The sequence below is a fragment of the Anser anser genome (genome assembly GCF_964211835.1).
Source record: "Anser anser genome assembly, chromosome: 3".
Classification (NCBI taxonomy): domain Eukaryota; kingdom Metazoa; phylum Chordata; class Aves; order Anseriformes; family Anatidae; genus Anser; species Anser anser.
Genome location: NC_139722.1, coordinates 123643229 through 123658089, shown reverse-complemented (window position 1 = coordinate 123658089; position 14861 = coordinate 123643229). Strand labels below are relative to the sequence as shown.

Sequence of the window (14861 nt, the reverse complement as noted above, 5' to 3'; positions counted from 1 at the left end):
CTGGATATGAAGGAGACAGCAAAACATTGTGTTTTCTGAATGTGGTCTTGAAGACGTATGTGTCAGGCAAGCTGCTTTAAAACCTGTTTGGTTTAGTGTTTAATAAAATTAGACCTTGCTTGAATTCAAGCAATTAATCAGTTTTACAAAATATAGAATATAGAAGATGAAAGTAAGGGGAAAAGGTCATAAAACCAACCTCGTGTAGTAGCAAAAAGATTGTTTTGTATTTTCTCCTTTGCCTTTGGTCTTAGGTGATCAGACTGCTGCACATGATTTGAAATATGGCATTTGTAACAGAAACCTCTCGCTGACCTCTTCTCTTCAGTAGTGTTAGACAGAGGGGGGAAAAAGGGAATGGTATTCAGTTTTCAGTTAAAATCACTGAAAGAATATGTAACCCATTAGAAAGAGTGTGTTCTTCAGCCTCTGAAGCTGGAAGATATACAACTATTGTTCGAACCCATTTCAGTACTACTGTGTACCTTAATCATGTAATGTTTTCCTTCAGCTGAAAATGTGGAGTCGTTTGTTTCGGTATAACTGCAGGCTTGCATTTGATATAGATGTGCGTTTGTGTTCAGCAAAACTGATTTAGGATGTAGTATCAGGTGAATTGCTTCATCTACCAAGTTCTGAGCAAACCTTTACCATACCTTGTGCATTAATCCCCTTTATGTGACCACACAACACGTGTTTGTAAGGAATATAAAGCTCACAGTGCAGCTGTTTCCATGAGATAGTGCTGAACATTAGTCAGCTGAGGGGGTTACTCTGCAGCATTGTGTGTTAACAATATGGAGAGGATTTAGCGAAGCACAAGAGCAGTTTTTACTTACAGTAGGCACGGAGGTGGGTGGTACAGCCGTGCCTAGCCATGTTCAGGGAGTATAAGCATCTCTAGAGGAGGCGAAGATGAGCAGTGGTTTGTTTGGAAGGCCAAAACTCTTCCATGGTTTAGCTGAGACTTAACAAATCTGGAAACGGGAGAAAGGGAAATATAAACAACCCTTCAAGCAGCTTTTCAGATCCTCTGCTTATCAGAGAGCCTGTGTGCCGAAGCTCGACCTCTTCAGATTAATCAGAGTGGATGATGTACAGCTCCTGAGCTGCAAGTGTGCATCAAGACAAAGAAAACCCTGCATCACTGTCATGTTGAGAGCACTTCTTGGGCAATGAATGAATAGTCATCCTCTTGGAAAAAACGTAGCTACGGCCATAAAGACTTCAGACTCCCTGTTCACTAAGATAAATTAGGGTACTGTTGGCTAAATTAAGTTCAGACAGTTGGGTAACAACTTGCAGTATAAACTTATCTGTCTGGAAAGGCTTTTTTATGTTCATAGCATAGTTTTTAAGGATGTTCAGCTGAATAACAGACCAAAACAGACCATTAAAAGTATCTCATAATTGCTGTAATTCAGAACAGGCTGGCTAAGGGGATCTTACAACAGAAAATAGCTTGGGAGGAAGAACTGGTGTAGCATTTCTGTTCATATGCCACAGTCTTTTAAAAGTTATTTTCCATCTTGTACACGTAAGTTTTGTCTACCATACTTCCTCTCAGAGCCTGGCTGAAAAATCAGTACACCACCGCTAGATAATAATAGCATGACTGAAATGGGAAGTAAGTTTTATGTGGTCTAGTGAGGTAACTATTAAACTTCATTTTACCTGCATGGAAGACACAAGATTTGATACTCTCCAGCTGAGGGAGAATAAATGGATGAGCCTTCCAGCCAAAGAAGGGAGACAGCTTCACATTTCTACACTTAACTTGCCTGTGGTTTATAACTCTCTTGCATCAAGCAATAAAAGACACCACTTGATTGCATAACTAAATAGCATCCTTGCTGCCTTGTAACTCTTGGTTTAGGACCATTGTTTCCATTATAAAATATCCGCAGAAATAAATGCGGATAAATAAGAATGAAACACTTTTTTTTTTTTTTCCCCAACCTCTAAGAAATTTATGGCGCTGTGTTAAAATGAACTTCTTTTTAAGAGGAGAATGGGGAGAAGAAACACGCTGGGGTCGTGAGAAGTGAAGCTGGTGTTCTATGCTAGCTTTGCTTCTCCTCTTGGCTCGGTTGTTGTGCCTGCAGCGCTTCTCCCATTGCTTGGCGAAGGTGCTCTGTTTGCTAAGCACAGCCTGCACATTGGAGAAATAAATGTTGCTATGTGGAAGACCAAGTGGTTTTTAATTTAAGCAGTTGCAGTCCGTAAACTGTTCCAAATTAAAAAACTGCCCCTATGTAACTGGGAACTTAGTGGTTTGGTTGTTTATGTGTGCTTAGTTAACTGTTCATGTCTGTTTCTTAGTGCTTGAGCCCAGAAGACCTCGAGACCCTCTGAAGTTGGTGGGTTTGGATCCTTTGGTGATTTGTAGCCGTTAAAGTGGTGGAGCTAAAAAAATGGATTTTAACTGTGTGGTCCTGTAGGTTAGCTCTTAAAAAGGTGATGAAGTTACGGAAGTATACAGTGAGTTAGTTACACAGCGGCGAATGTGTTGATGAAAATATTGTTTGGGTATTACAAAACACAGCAAAGGGAGTTTCTCACTAAATGTCTACATAATATTGAAATGGCCGTAAATTCTTGTAAGAGGCCCTCTCAGAACAGTGGGTGTGTAATATCAAATAAGATCTCTCTGGTTAATCAGTTTCTTTTCTTGGCTTCTGGCCCCTGATCTTTGATCTGCCTTTTTTTTTTTTTTGAGAGAGCCTTCACCGAACTTCTGCATTCTGGAGGCTGGTCATGCCTCTATCATTTCAGTCCATCTGTAAATTATACTTTTAGCATTCCTTCAAATGCCCATTTCTGTCTCCTTTCTTATGTTCTTCTGCCAGATAAATGTGGAATATCTCATTTTTCTGACTAATGTACTGCAACTTTTACACTGTTTTTATTTATTCTTAGGTCTCCTGGTTGTGCGTTCAGTAGACACAAACAGCCCAGAGCCTGAGAGTTTCTTCCTCTGTATCCTCTTTTCCCCTGTAGCAGGAGAAGGGGGCTGAAGGGATGCTCCACTTCTCACCCTCCCCCTTCAGGGGACAGCAGGCTGCCCTGGGCTTCGAGCAAGAGCCAGGTGGGGTAAAGGAGGGGTTGTGCTGAGAAATGGGGCTGCCTCCTCCAGTGGAGAGAGGGGAGGCAGGAGGCACAAAGCGCCGCTCTGCTCCATAGCTTACGGCATGGGGGTCGCTCACTGGATGAGCTGTCGTGTGCTGATGTGTGACTGGCACCACAGACAGAAGCAAGACATCTTTTTTTTTTTTTTTACCCCCTGTGCACAGAGTTCCCTGAAACTTCACCCAGGGAAGCATTATAGTAGTTCAGTGGTGAAAGCTTCAATTCACATGGACCTTTTATGTAGTGTAGCCCAAAAATATTGTCTTTATGGCAAGCTTCAGCACCTCTTTTTTTCACAGCTCTGAAGAGCAACAGTGACCCGTCTCTGCTGAGTTCATGTGCAGATAGCTGGGGTGGATTTAGCGTGGCCAAGTAGAGTCCAGGATAGTGTTGCTGAAGGAATGCAGTGATTCTGTAGTCTTGTGATGAAGAATAAGAGGAAAAACAAATTTTATAAACCGAAAACTTTGGCCTTTCAGCTCAGAGGGCTGATCTTGTCCCCCTGTTCGTACAGCCCAGGAGATATATTCTAATCCTGTGGCTGTAATTCTCCTTTGGAGGTCTGTTGTGTCTGTGCTTTTTGATTGCCTCACGTGATGGTTACCAAATCTCTTACATATTTATCAAGAACTTTTGAGTGGTCACAGAAACTACGGGATTTTGAATTTGTCGCTGTTTGGAGAATCACAGTAAAGTGCTAGAATGGCAGCTCTGGCCTTCATTCACATCTCCAGTAAGTGTCTGTGAGCATTACTCCTGTCAAACTGCAGTGCAGAATACCCAGCTGTCAAATATTTCAGTGCCTCAAAGTGGAGGAAAGTTCTTGTGGTTCTTCTTGTGCTTTTTTTTTTTTAAGAGTACAGTTACATAAACCTAGGAAGAGTGCTCTTTCCACAGCAGATAAGGCATATTTTAGGAGTTATTGGGTGGGGTGTGGGTACTAGAAGCTAGAAGTATCCCCAAAATGCATTGAATTCTTATAGGACTTTTCTTCCTGAAAGACTTGCTGCTGTGGTGTATGACAGAAGTAGTATTTTCTTAGGCTGTTTTGTACAAACAATAGACTGATGTTTGTGGAAGTTGGACCTGTAATTAATTTCAAAATCTTGGTAATCCCCCTTTGTACTTGGGATCTGTGAGCATAGTACCAGTCAGAAGAAAACTTCATCTGCTTCCTTTAGGGCCATTGGCACCGCCTGAGAGATGTGTGTGTGCACGTTCCTCCCTGTGTCCATTTGCACGCGTAGAATTAATTATTCTGGTTTGCTATGGAAACTGTACTTCTCTCCTACATATAAGTAAGGGCTAAGCACTTCTGGAGATTTAGAGAAGATGAAAGGAAGTGCAAAGAATGCTATAATTAAACCGTTCTGAAATTTTGGCACAATTCTTAGCTCGAATTTGAAATTGGGTGCTGAGGTGCTGCTTGGCTCATAGAGGCTCTCTCTTAATTCTTTCATTACCTAAGTGTATTCTTAGTCACTAGTATATTCTCAAGTGTTCATCCTTTTCAAGAAACCTGATGCCTTGCTATTGTCATGATACAATGCCTTTCTTCTGCCTCTTCCCTGTCACAGGGAAGATGTATTTTGTGCTGTATTAAAGCAGTGAGGTAAGATTCACCCATTCATGTACCATAATAGCAGCTGACGCATTGTAGACAGAGTTAATTTTTAAAACTTAGAAGCATTAGGGTAGAATCCAAAATGCTCTTTAGTTTTGCTTCCTAAAAATATCAATTAGTGTCTTAGTTTTAATCAACGAGCACAAAACAGTCTACAGGTATCATAACAGGTAATGTACCTCGTACTGTCTGGCCAAAGTGGTTGGCCATTAAGAGATGATTAAACTTAAGAGGAAAATGATACACTATGGAATGTGACTCATTACAGTCAGAACATACCAGTAAGGTAATGAAGGGGGCAGAGAGGGGGAGGGAAATGAATCAGGTGTGCTGTGTAATTCAGGTCGTTGGATAATATATTAATAATGGCATTTGGACGTAATGCCTTGCAAATGCCATATAACTGAACCGGGTGGCTGTCCCTGTATGCCAGGCTTTCTTTTTTATTTTTCAGGCAGGAGAACTGATGAGCAGGCACTGTAAGCAAGTAACTTTCCTGCTTTCTGCAGTTAGTAGCTGAACAGGGAGAGCAGGCTCCTTGCTCCTCACCTTGGCTCCAGCACAAAGAATCACAATATCCTGATTATTTGGCATTTGCCTTGTGTTATGTTTGCTGCTGTACATGGTCAGTGGCTTGCCTAATTGAGACAGGAGATGAAGCAAACTTTCAAACGATTCTAATGAGAAATGTTGTAGATGATTACTGTGAAACAGATATTTCATGTGCCTAAATGTGTGTCCCAACAGTATCGGTTGGTCTAGTTAAAACACACAACCTCCTCCCACAAGCCTCGCTTCTCTGAACCTTAAATCATTTCAGCTGTAACACAAAACCTCAGCCTGAGGTTTGGGTTTGTACATTTAGCGTTGCTGCTGAAATATGCTGCGTCTCCACAGGAGGGCTCTGCTGGCACAGGTATACTAGCACATGTTGCGGGATGCTCACGGGATTTTCACCTACTCAGTTTCTCTTCGTTTTCCCCCGTAGAAAAGCAGGTATTGGAGCTGCTGGGTGCTTCCCGGTGTGCAGGGCAGCAGATTATCGGAAAAGTGCCTGTTGAGGAAGTCCAAACTAGAGAGAGAAACCTCGTTTTGTGCCAAGCTTGCATCCTAGCAAGAAGAGAGGTTAAGGTCCTTCTGTTAAGTCTCTTCTTTAATGTACTTATTGTTTAGTTTCAGTCTTAAGAGCATACCTTGCAATTGGCTCTTTTTAATAAATAAGACATTGCTGGTTACCTGTTTTTAACTGGTTGAACTGGGGTGGAAAAAACGTGTTCCATTTGAGTGCTACATCTGTTGTCTGGACAGTTCATAGAGCTGTAGTGAAGCTGAAATTCTGTGGCTGTATGGGAAAGCAGCTGAGAGGAGAGAGAAATTTAAGGGAAGAATGTGAAAAGGAAAAAAGCATACTATGCTTGCCAGAAAAGGTGTGTTTTGTTTTGTTTTGTTTTGTTTTTCTGTGCAGGTGGGATGTTGTTTTTTTATTCTTAATGTTAAATCCAGCTGCCAAAACCCAGTGTCTCATGAATTTGAGCATTCTCCACTGCATGCTGAGGAATTAAAATGTTTGCACATCACTAGTACCAATTCATGCTTTGTATAATGCTGAGACCTTATCCTACCGAATTGTGGTGGTCGTGGTGCTGGTGGAGAGAAAAGCAGGGAAAACATTTCCTGCATTGGGAACAGTTCTGCCTTTCTAGATCCTGACGCTCCCTCTTGCCAAAGGGATGCCGAAGTGATGGTGACATCGAGACCTGGTTGCGAATACTTTGACAAGCAGGAAAACCTGCCTAGTCTCTCAAAACCCTGGAACGTAGATCTGTAGCCCTTCCACAAAACTCCAGAGTATTTGTGCTGGATATTTTGTGTACTCGTCGTGAGTTTATAACATAAGATACCAGGAAGAAGGTCAGATGAGAGAATCAATGATAAAGTTGTGGTTGTGCAAATTGTGCTGCTATCTAGCAGGCTTCTTACTCAGCTAAAATGAAACTCAGTGGGCTTTTTGTTGCTGTAAGTTACTTGGACAGGATAGAAACATTCCCAAGGCTGGCTTTTAAGCCCTGCATGGTCGCAGCATCCAGCATCAACTGTCTGAGTTGCGAATGTGAAAGGCAAACTGCTGGGAGGAAAGCAATTCTTATTATATTCAACAGCTTCAAATGTGTAGAAACACATCAATAGGTTTGGGGGCAAGAAATTAAGGCATCAAGTAATTTTTTTTCCTTTTCTTGAGAATTTATCTCTGTTGTGAACCAAACAAATCTTAAAAATGCTTTGTGACAGTGTTCAAATGTGTTTTTCTTAGCTCTTCTGTGCTATACCTGACCGTTATACCAAACAGAAGACTGCAGTTTTTCTGCATCATAGTTACTGATGCTTGTATTTTCTTTTAGGAAGCGTTCAGTCTTTGGACTATAAATGTTTTTATGTAGTATTTTCAAAGTCACGATCACTACGTGAGCCTGTTGCACATCCAGGCAGAGTGTTTTTGAGGCCTTCAACTGTGTACATCTTAACAAGTGAAGCTGTCTTCTGAATCAACATTTTGTATCAAGGTTGGATTGAAGTGCATTCTTAAGTGGAATGAAAACTGTTTTCAGTTTGTACTTCAGATAACATTTAGTAGCAAAAATGTGTTCAGTAAAACCCTTAGGATGTGTAGAACTGGAGCCTTTAACATATCTTAAGTAAATACAGCTTAACCCTTCTTGCATATCTTTTATGCTAATATGTAACAAAGAGTGACTCTAAGAAATGTTAAGAACTTCTGTAAGAACTCAGTTTGCAGAAGGTAAGATCCTTACTCTTTCTCAGTAACTAACAGCCTGTATTTGGTGCTTATAAAAAGTTTTGCGATCCTCTGACAGCTCTATATCTTGAGGTAAGTGAAGCTTTGTATCAACTACCTATTGCTTTCCATCTTAATTTTGTAATTTCAGACTCACTTTCTTTAGAACAGTTAAGAAAACTTGATGTAAATATCTTTCTCTTTGACATAGACAACATTACTAGGTCGTCTGGAACGAATATTTGAAGTCTGTTTTCCTTCCATGCCTGTTCTTGAAATTGAAGAAGAAATAATTTCCTTGAATCATTTGCTGGAAGCAGGTGAAAAGCAGATGACAACTGAGGAGACTGTAGCAAATACTGGGTAAGAAACCACTAACGCAACTAACTTGAAATGAGATAGAAACATGTCTTCTTTGGGAAGTTAGAAGGAGTTGTTTGCGTCAAGTATTTCAAAAAGCTATCAAGTAAAAGCTATCTAGCCAAACGGTTGTTTTCAATGACTACATGCACCAGGGGTATTTCACTTAGTCAGCAGCATCTCATCTTCTAAGTGATGTCTGAGTTAGTTAATCAGAATATGGCTTATTAGTTACACTTGCTGGAAATCGCTATATTTATTCGTGTGAATGCGTGAAGCCTAAGTAGGCCTTGTTCTGCCTGCTGTGGACATCATTTTCCTATTAGACGTCTGAAGTATAATTGTTCTGAGAACACTGTGCAATTTTGGTTCCCCTGAGTGTCGTGTTCGGGTGTAAGTTTAATTGGAATGTATAATAAGATGCTTGTATTAAAAATTAGAATAAAAGTTCAAAGCTGCTAAGTTGTTATTCCTGCTGATGACTTGATTTATGATGGGTTGTATAGGGAGCTGATGGACGTGTGGACAGAGCTGCAGGATATCCACGATGCCTATGGACTGCGATACCAGTGGGGCGGCTCCCACAGCAACAAAAAGCTTTTGTGCTCCTTGGGAATCGACACCAGGAATATTGTGAGTCTGTCAATAAAACTCACTTTTCTAAATAATGGAGCTGCTTTGAACATAGAATTAGGTTGAAGTGTTCTTGTATGAATGCTTCTCTCTTAATTGCATAGCTGCACTAAACATGTATTTTGTGACATACTGTCTTACAACTTAACATTTTTATAGGCCTTGTTAATATTAAAAGTTATATTATTTTTAACCGTTGTGTTTAACGTAGTAGTTATTCTTTGACACTAATCTTACAAAAGTTTTATAACATTGATGTTATACTATCATCACTGAAACAGTATGACAGAACCTCCTAAGTAAATGTTTTTGTTGTTTTATCAGCTCTTTACAGGCAACAAGAAACAGCCTGTTATAGTACCCATGTATGCAGCAGGACTGGTAAGCTTTGTTATTTTTTTTATTATGGTTCCCATAACATCGTATAACGAAATGTATGAAGTGGCATTAAGCACCAAGTATAATGAAATATATCTTTCTAAGTTCAGCTAAGGTTTAGGCATGAGTTGATACTGCACAAAAGAATCGTGAAATACACTATCTAGTTGTCAGAAATGATGAAGGAACGTCAAAATGAATCAAAACATCAATTCATAGCAACAGTGGGAGACCCTGGCTCTAAGACCAGATGCTTCAAGGGAAGGTTAAGAACAGCTAGGTAGCTATACTATTCCATAACTTGCACGTAGGAAGTTTTCTCAGATCTGTGGAGCATTCCTCTCCGTGCAGCTGTTTCTCTGACAGACTATTAATAACTTGATTGCATCTCAATATCCCCACATCAAAAGAGAAGCTTAGTCATGCTTTGCACTGTTACTGGCATGTTAATAAATGACCCGTGTATGCGTATGTTTGGTTCTGTGTGTGTATACACATGTATACATAGACAACAAAGTTCTGCAGGGATGAAGTCTGTCGTCCCTGAGAACCCCAATTCCTCTAGAATAAGGTTTTTCCCTTTGTCCTTTTCTACCTGCTCCACTCCTTCCCTTTTCTATTCCCTGCCTGCCTCCCCACCCTGCCCCCAAGCCGTTAGGCTGTTTATGCATACAAAAAGTATTTTATAGACGGTATTGTTTTATTGCCCCAAGAGCTAAATAAAAATAGCAAGCACAATTTAGATTTGTGTAGACTGTGAAGGAATGCCAGATAACCTAGTGTAGTAAGATAACCATTTTCACCTAAGTCAACATGCTGCAATTCCTGCATGGCATTTCAGTTTGTGCAATATCTATAGTAGTAAAAATATTCAGAAGATAAGATGTGCCTTTTTTTTGCTAGTCTGAGCAGAACAGCCTATATAATGTATAATTTCTGGAATATATTATATTCCCAGAAAAGAGCATATATGATTATACACACACACATATACTTTTTAATACAGTCATTCACAAATTTACAATAAAAGACTTACAGTTTCCTTTGGCTTAATGTAATTTAATCTGTAGGTTAATTTCATAGAGTGACTCCTGTAGTCAGTTTCTAGAGCAGTTGTTTTCTGATGTATCCAGGTCAGCTCATGCACTTCTTTGGATTTAGGCATGGTGTTCTGTTAAACAGGGAAATAACACATCTCATAGCAACTGCTGTTTTCTTCCTGTAAGGTATTTGTGACTGTGTTTGTATGTGACATGTGCAATTCCTTTTTTTGCAACAGATTGTTGTTGCTGATTAATTATCTCCTAAATTGTCTGTATGCTTAAGCACACAATAAGCTGGATAGAGATGATGTTACAAGTAAAGTGGCTTGATGCTTTCTGTTGCCACGCTGCTTCAAGTGTTTCTCTGCTGTCTGAAAGAATTGATTTAATTGGTGGTTAAATTCCAAGCTCCCCTAACGTGGTACGGAAACGCTTGTGGGACAGCTGATCTTGCTAGCTGACTTCCTGAAATTGTTTTTAAAATATTCTGATAACAAATCCAGTGGTTTTATTTGGGAATTTTATTTTCTCATACCTCATTGTTCAGGGCTGGTTTGCCTATCTTAGGGCAAACTTTTATCTATCTGTAGATCTGTATTCACCCTTCGTTTCGTTCAGGGACATCAGAGATTTCTGACATCTTTTGTAGCACTATTTTAACTTTGAACAGTTTGTTTAAAATGAAAAATGTTTTAATTATTTTCTTAATACATTATTTTCATGTCAGTAATTACTGTTTGTGGTATCATTCCGCAAACTGATAATTTGACATGTTTCTTCTGAATTACTTAATTGATGAAATGGATTGAATACATTTGCACCTTTCCAATGGGCCATTTGATGTTTCTGGAATAGTCTGTACACGATGGGGAGAAGACATCACCTTAGCAAGTAACCGTTCCTTCCAGCTGAAACTGCTTTGTTGAAAGCAAACTCCAGCTAGGCACTTGGGTTTCAGTTATTGGCTCAAACATTTTTTAGGCTCTATGAAAACCTAAGGAACGAGCTAATTCTCTCTTACCTTGCCCCACTTCTTTCTGACCCCTCACTGAAAATATTCCAGTAGTATATGGTTACCCTCAAGGCCCTAGCTGGGGATAGCACTACCTAGTACTGTGTTTACTCTCTTCTGGTGTATGCACTTCTTGGAATAGATACACATGTGTTTGTACATGCATGCATTTGATTTTACTATTATTCATTATTATTTTTTAGGGTATGTTAGAACCTACCAAGGAACCTCTGAAACCGATATCTGCAGCAGAAAAAATAGCTTCCATAGGACAGACACCTCCTGTATCACCAGAGATGAACACGTGTACATCCGATCAGTTCCAGGTAAAAATTACAGAGGGAGAAAGAATGAATGAGGGAAATAATGGGATGCCTTGCTTCTTCCTTCATTTTTTAAATATCTGTATTCAACGGCACCTGTATGTAAAGGGCAGGTGTTCCTTTTGTCAGATTGAACTCTTGTTGTTGGATCTACTCTTCATGTGTGACTGGAAGGGAGTCCTCATGATAAGACTGTAGCGGTTGGTGGCCAGCATTTAAGAGTCCTGATGATATGTACTGGTACATAGCAACTAGTCAGAGGAAGGACTTCTACACTAAAGGTTTTTTAAGTTTGCTTTTTCTGAAGCTTATTGTAGGAAGTCATTCTGCCTGTTTGGCAGTGCTTGTTTGGTTTTGGGTTTTCAGGTGTTTTTTTGTTGTTATTGTTGTCTTAAACTATTATATTCACAGGTATATTGTTCATGTTCTTTTTCATTTTCCCTTTACTTTTTCTTTCAGAGTAATATAAAAAGCAGCCCAATTGCCTGGAAAGAGATTCTGGGTACAATCATTGCAAGCATAAATAACTGATTTTTTGATTTTCTGAGTTCTGCTGGCCTTTCATGCCAGATTTTCATGAATGATTATTCATTGAACAGCTCTAAGTTGCTTCTCTGGCTTCTGTCTTCTAAGCCTGATATAAAGTGAGTTCAGAGTAGCTTAGAAGTGAGCTTTTTAATTCTCTGAATTCTGTTTTGTTGTTTTTGTTTTTCTGGTGTTAGAAGACCATTTATATGTCATGTGTGTTGCAGTGTGTCTGGTTGGCAGCTAGCTAGGAGGATATGCAGAAGCATTTAATTTTCAGTGTCACTAGCATGGTACTTGGCATGTATTCAGTCAGCTGCGTCCCTCCTTAGCACAGGTCTTGTTTAATTTGCCCAGCATTTGGTAACTGTCTGTACTTCTGACTGAAGGCATTCCAGAATGAATTATCCTTGTGCTTGCTATACCTAACATAAATGCTGGGTACTTCTGAGTATAGCAATTACCTTGCACTATTTGCTCTCCTATAGTGCAGAGCTGTAACTGACATGCTTGTATCCAAGCTTTTTTTTTTTTCATTGTGGAAGAGCAGTATGTCAGTAGGCTCAGAACTGAGGCTGTTTTATATAGTGATGTACGTGTTTGGTGACACTTCCTATATATACTGCTTCTCACAAATCCTGTAGTGGAACTGAGCTGCTGAACTGGATATTAGAAAAGGTAACAATGATTACTGCAACCAGTCTGAGCTGAAGAAATCATTGTGTAACTTCTGTATGTGAATAGAGTAGGAAAATTTCACTGGCTTTCTGCAGAGTTCAAGGTTCTGTCTTCCTACATCAGGAGACATATTAAATCTTGTGTTGTAGAGAGCTGCAAGAGCCTAAGCTAGCAGCATCTCTGACATATGCTATTTTCTCAGTTGCCTGGCAGTCCTAGTGATGAGTGCTGAAAATAAGACCCCCTACTTATCAAAGTCTCTTTTTTTTTTTTTTTTTCATCCCCTCTAGTTATGAGTATTTTGTACTTCTGGGTGCTCCTGTAGCAGACTATCCAATTCCTTGTCACACTTTGATTATCTGGTCCCCTAGCTTGCTGTTCTGACAAGGCCATCTCAGTTCAGTAGTTGCAGCCCTGTGAATATGTGTAAGAAGCTTCCATGGTAGCTGTCTGCATTGCTCGCTTGAATTTATATTTTTTTCCCAAAAAGACGAATACTGAAAAAAAAAGGGGGGGGGGGGGAGGGTGATGAATTAGCATTCTTAAAGGTTAGAGCTCTAAGAGGCCACAGTTAAGTGACATTAAGTTTCTGGGCATGGACAATCAGCTGTATGCCTCAGAGACCTTTTTTCTTTCTTGGCATTATCTTCTGTTAATGCTTGGTGGCTTCTGCTTGCTTTTGGGAAAATCAGCTTTGCTTCACATTGTGCAGACTGCCTCTTAGGAATATCCTGGATTTTAGCGGTATTGAGAAGATATGCCCTCACTTTTCTGAACATTGCATTACAAATTGTGCTTTAAACATTAATGTGCAATGGAAATATAATAGGCAGTTTTAGTGGACCCTGAAACTTCTTATTCTAAACACAGGTAATTTAGGTACAACTGTATGTATCTTTAAGCTTAACAAAATAATCACACATCAGTTGGGTGAAACTTCCAAATTCCTTCATTTTTGGTGGAGGAATGATGATGGGTCCTTCTTGTATTCAGAAACTTTATAATATTGGCTGCCTCGTTGGAAGGAGAGGCCCTGGTTAAAATATTCCTGTGCTTTGCCTAGGAAAGGAGAAGAGTTCTCCTTTGTTGAAAGCCTGGCACTTATGGGACTTGTATACAGATCAGTGGCTGTGTGTATGACTTCTTCTGATGGAATAAGATTTTGGAAGAAAGATTGTCATGATGCAGAAGTGGGAGTGGGAAGAGCATTTGTAGAAGCACAGAAATACCTTCTTAGATTTTGTTTGTAGGCGAATGGAGGAAAGCATGCAGAGATTTGAAAAGGAGAACATTATAAATCAAAAGATTGAGGGGAAAAAAGAAGCAAATCAGCTGCAATAATCTCTCATAGTTATTATTATACAAATCCTGTATGTTTTGGATTCATTCCCTGCAGAGAATCTTAATGGGTTGGATAGGTTAAGGAAATACAGTGGGCAAATTCCTGTCTGTGCAATTTAAGTTGCAAGGACAACGTTTTGTATTTTGGAAATGATTTCTCCTCTCAGTGAGGTTAAGGTACTGACTGATCTATCACCTTCTTTTGTATATAGGTGACTTGCAGACTTACTGGGTTTTGTATTTGAAGTTAGTGTCTTAATTTTTTGTTTGATCTCTTGTTTATCTTGACAATCAGAGATTTTTATTTCTCTGTTTGCCTGTGCTCCTAACTCTAAGACAGCAAACAGAATATGAAATAATCCCCTGATTACTTTGCTCTTTACGTAAGAGCATGGCTTTATCAAGACGCCTGAGGAGTAAGAATGGCTGCTCCAATAGGCAACCATTGATTGTGAAACCCCAGAGACAGGTACCTTTCTCTTCTGTTTTACAGCATGTGCTGTAGTGGGCCATGACTGTCTTCAGGCAGTGCAACTAAAATATATTCTGATGTTTGTCAAAAAGGTTGCTGTCTGGGCTTAATGTTGCCTGATTTCTCTTAATTTGATACTGCTCTATGGTTAATGTAGTGTTGAAGTTTATTTATCTTCTCATTGACTTTCTAGCAAAAAGTTGTCTAGGTGTTTCTGCTTTTTTGCTATTACTTCAAAGCATCCTCTTCTCTCTGTTTGGGACTCTGATAGAACCTAGTGGTAATCTCAGCACACAGGATAACTTTGCAGTTTCTTATCTGTTTAGTTTTGCTTAAGCTTAATATTGGAATAGAAAACTGCAGTAACCCAGAGCTTTCCGGAAGAGAATTACCAGCAATTCTTTTCTGCAGATGCCTATTACAGTACATCTGCACACATGTAAGCTCCTGAATTACAGATCATGTTATAACAGAATACGCATCTTACACTTGCTGGGTATTAGGGACTGAACCTTAATTAAACCCCATGGGGTGACAGTCTTTAAAAAC

General features: G+C 39.6%; 1 protein-coding gene across 7 annotated transcripts in view; it reads left to right on the top strand.

The window, feature by feature from the left end:
* AFTPH (aftiphilin) overlaps positions 1–14861 on the top strand; it is a 47367-nt gene that overhangs the window by 16991 nt on the left and 15515 nt on the right. For all 7 annotated transcript variants that reach the window (XR_014582669.1, XM_083832039.1, XM_083832037.1 and 4 more), the window contains 4 exons: positions 7759–7910; positions 8414–8540; positions 8865–8921; positions 11177–11299. Coding sequence is in view for 6 of the 7 variants with exons in the window: in XM_083832039.1 (XP_083688165.1) it covers positions 7759–7910; positions 8414–8540; positions 8865–8921; positions 11177–11299 (459 nt within the window). In the remaining variant the exon portion in view is untranslated. The remainder of the gene's footprint in view (positions 1–7758; positions 7911–8413; positions 8541–8864; positions 8922–11176; positions 11300–14861) is intronic.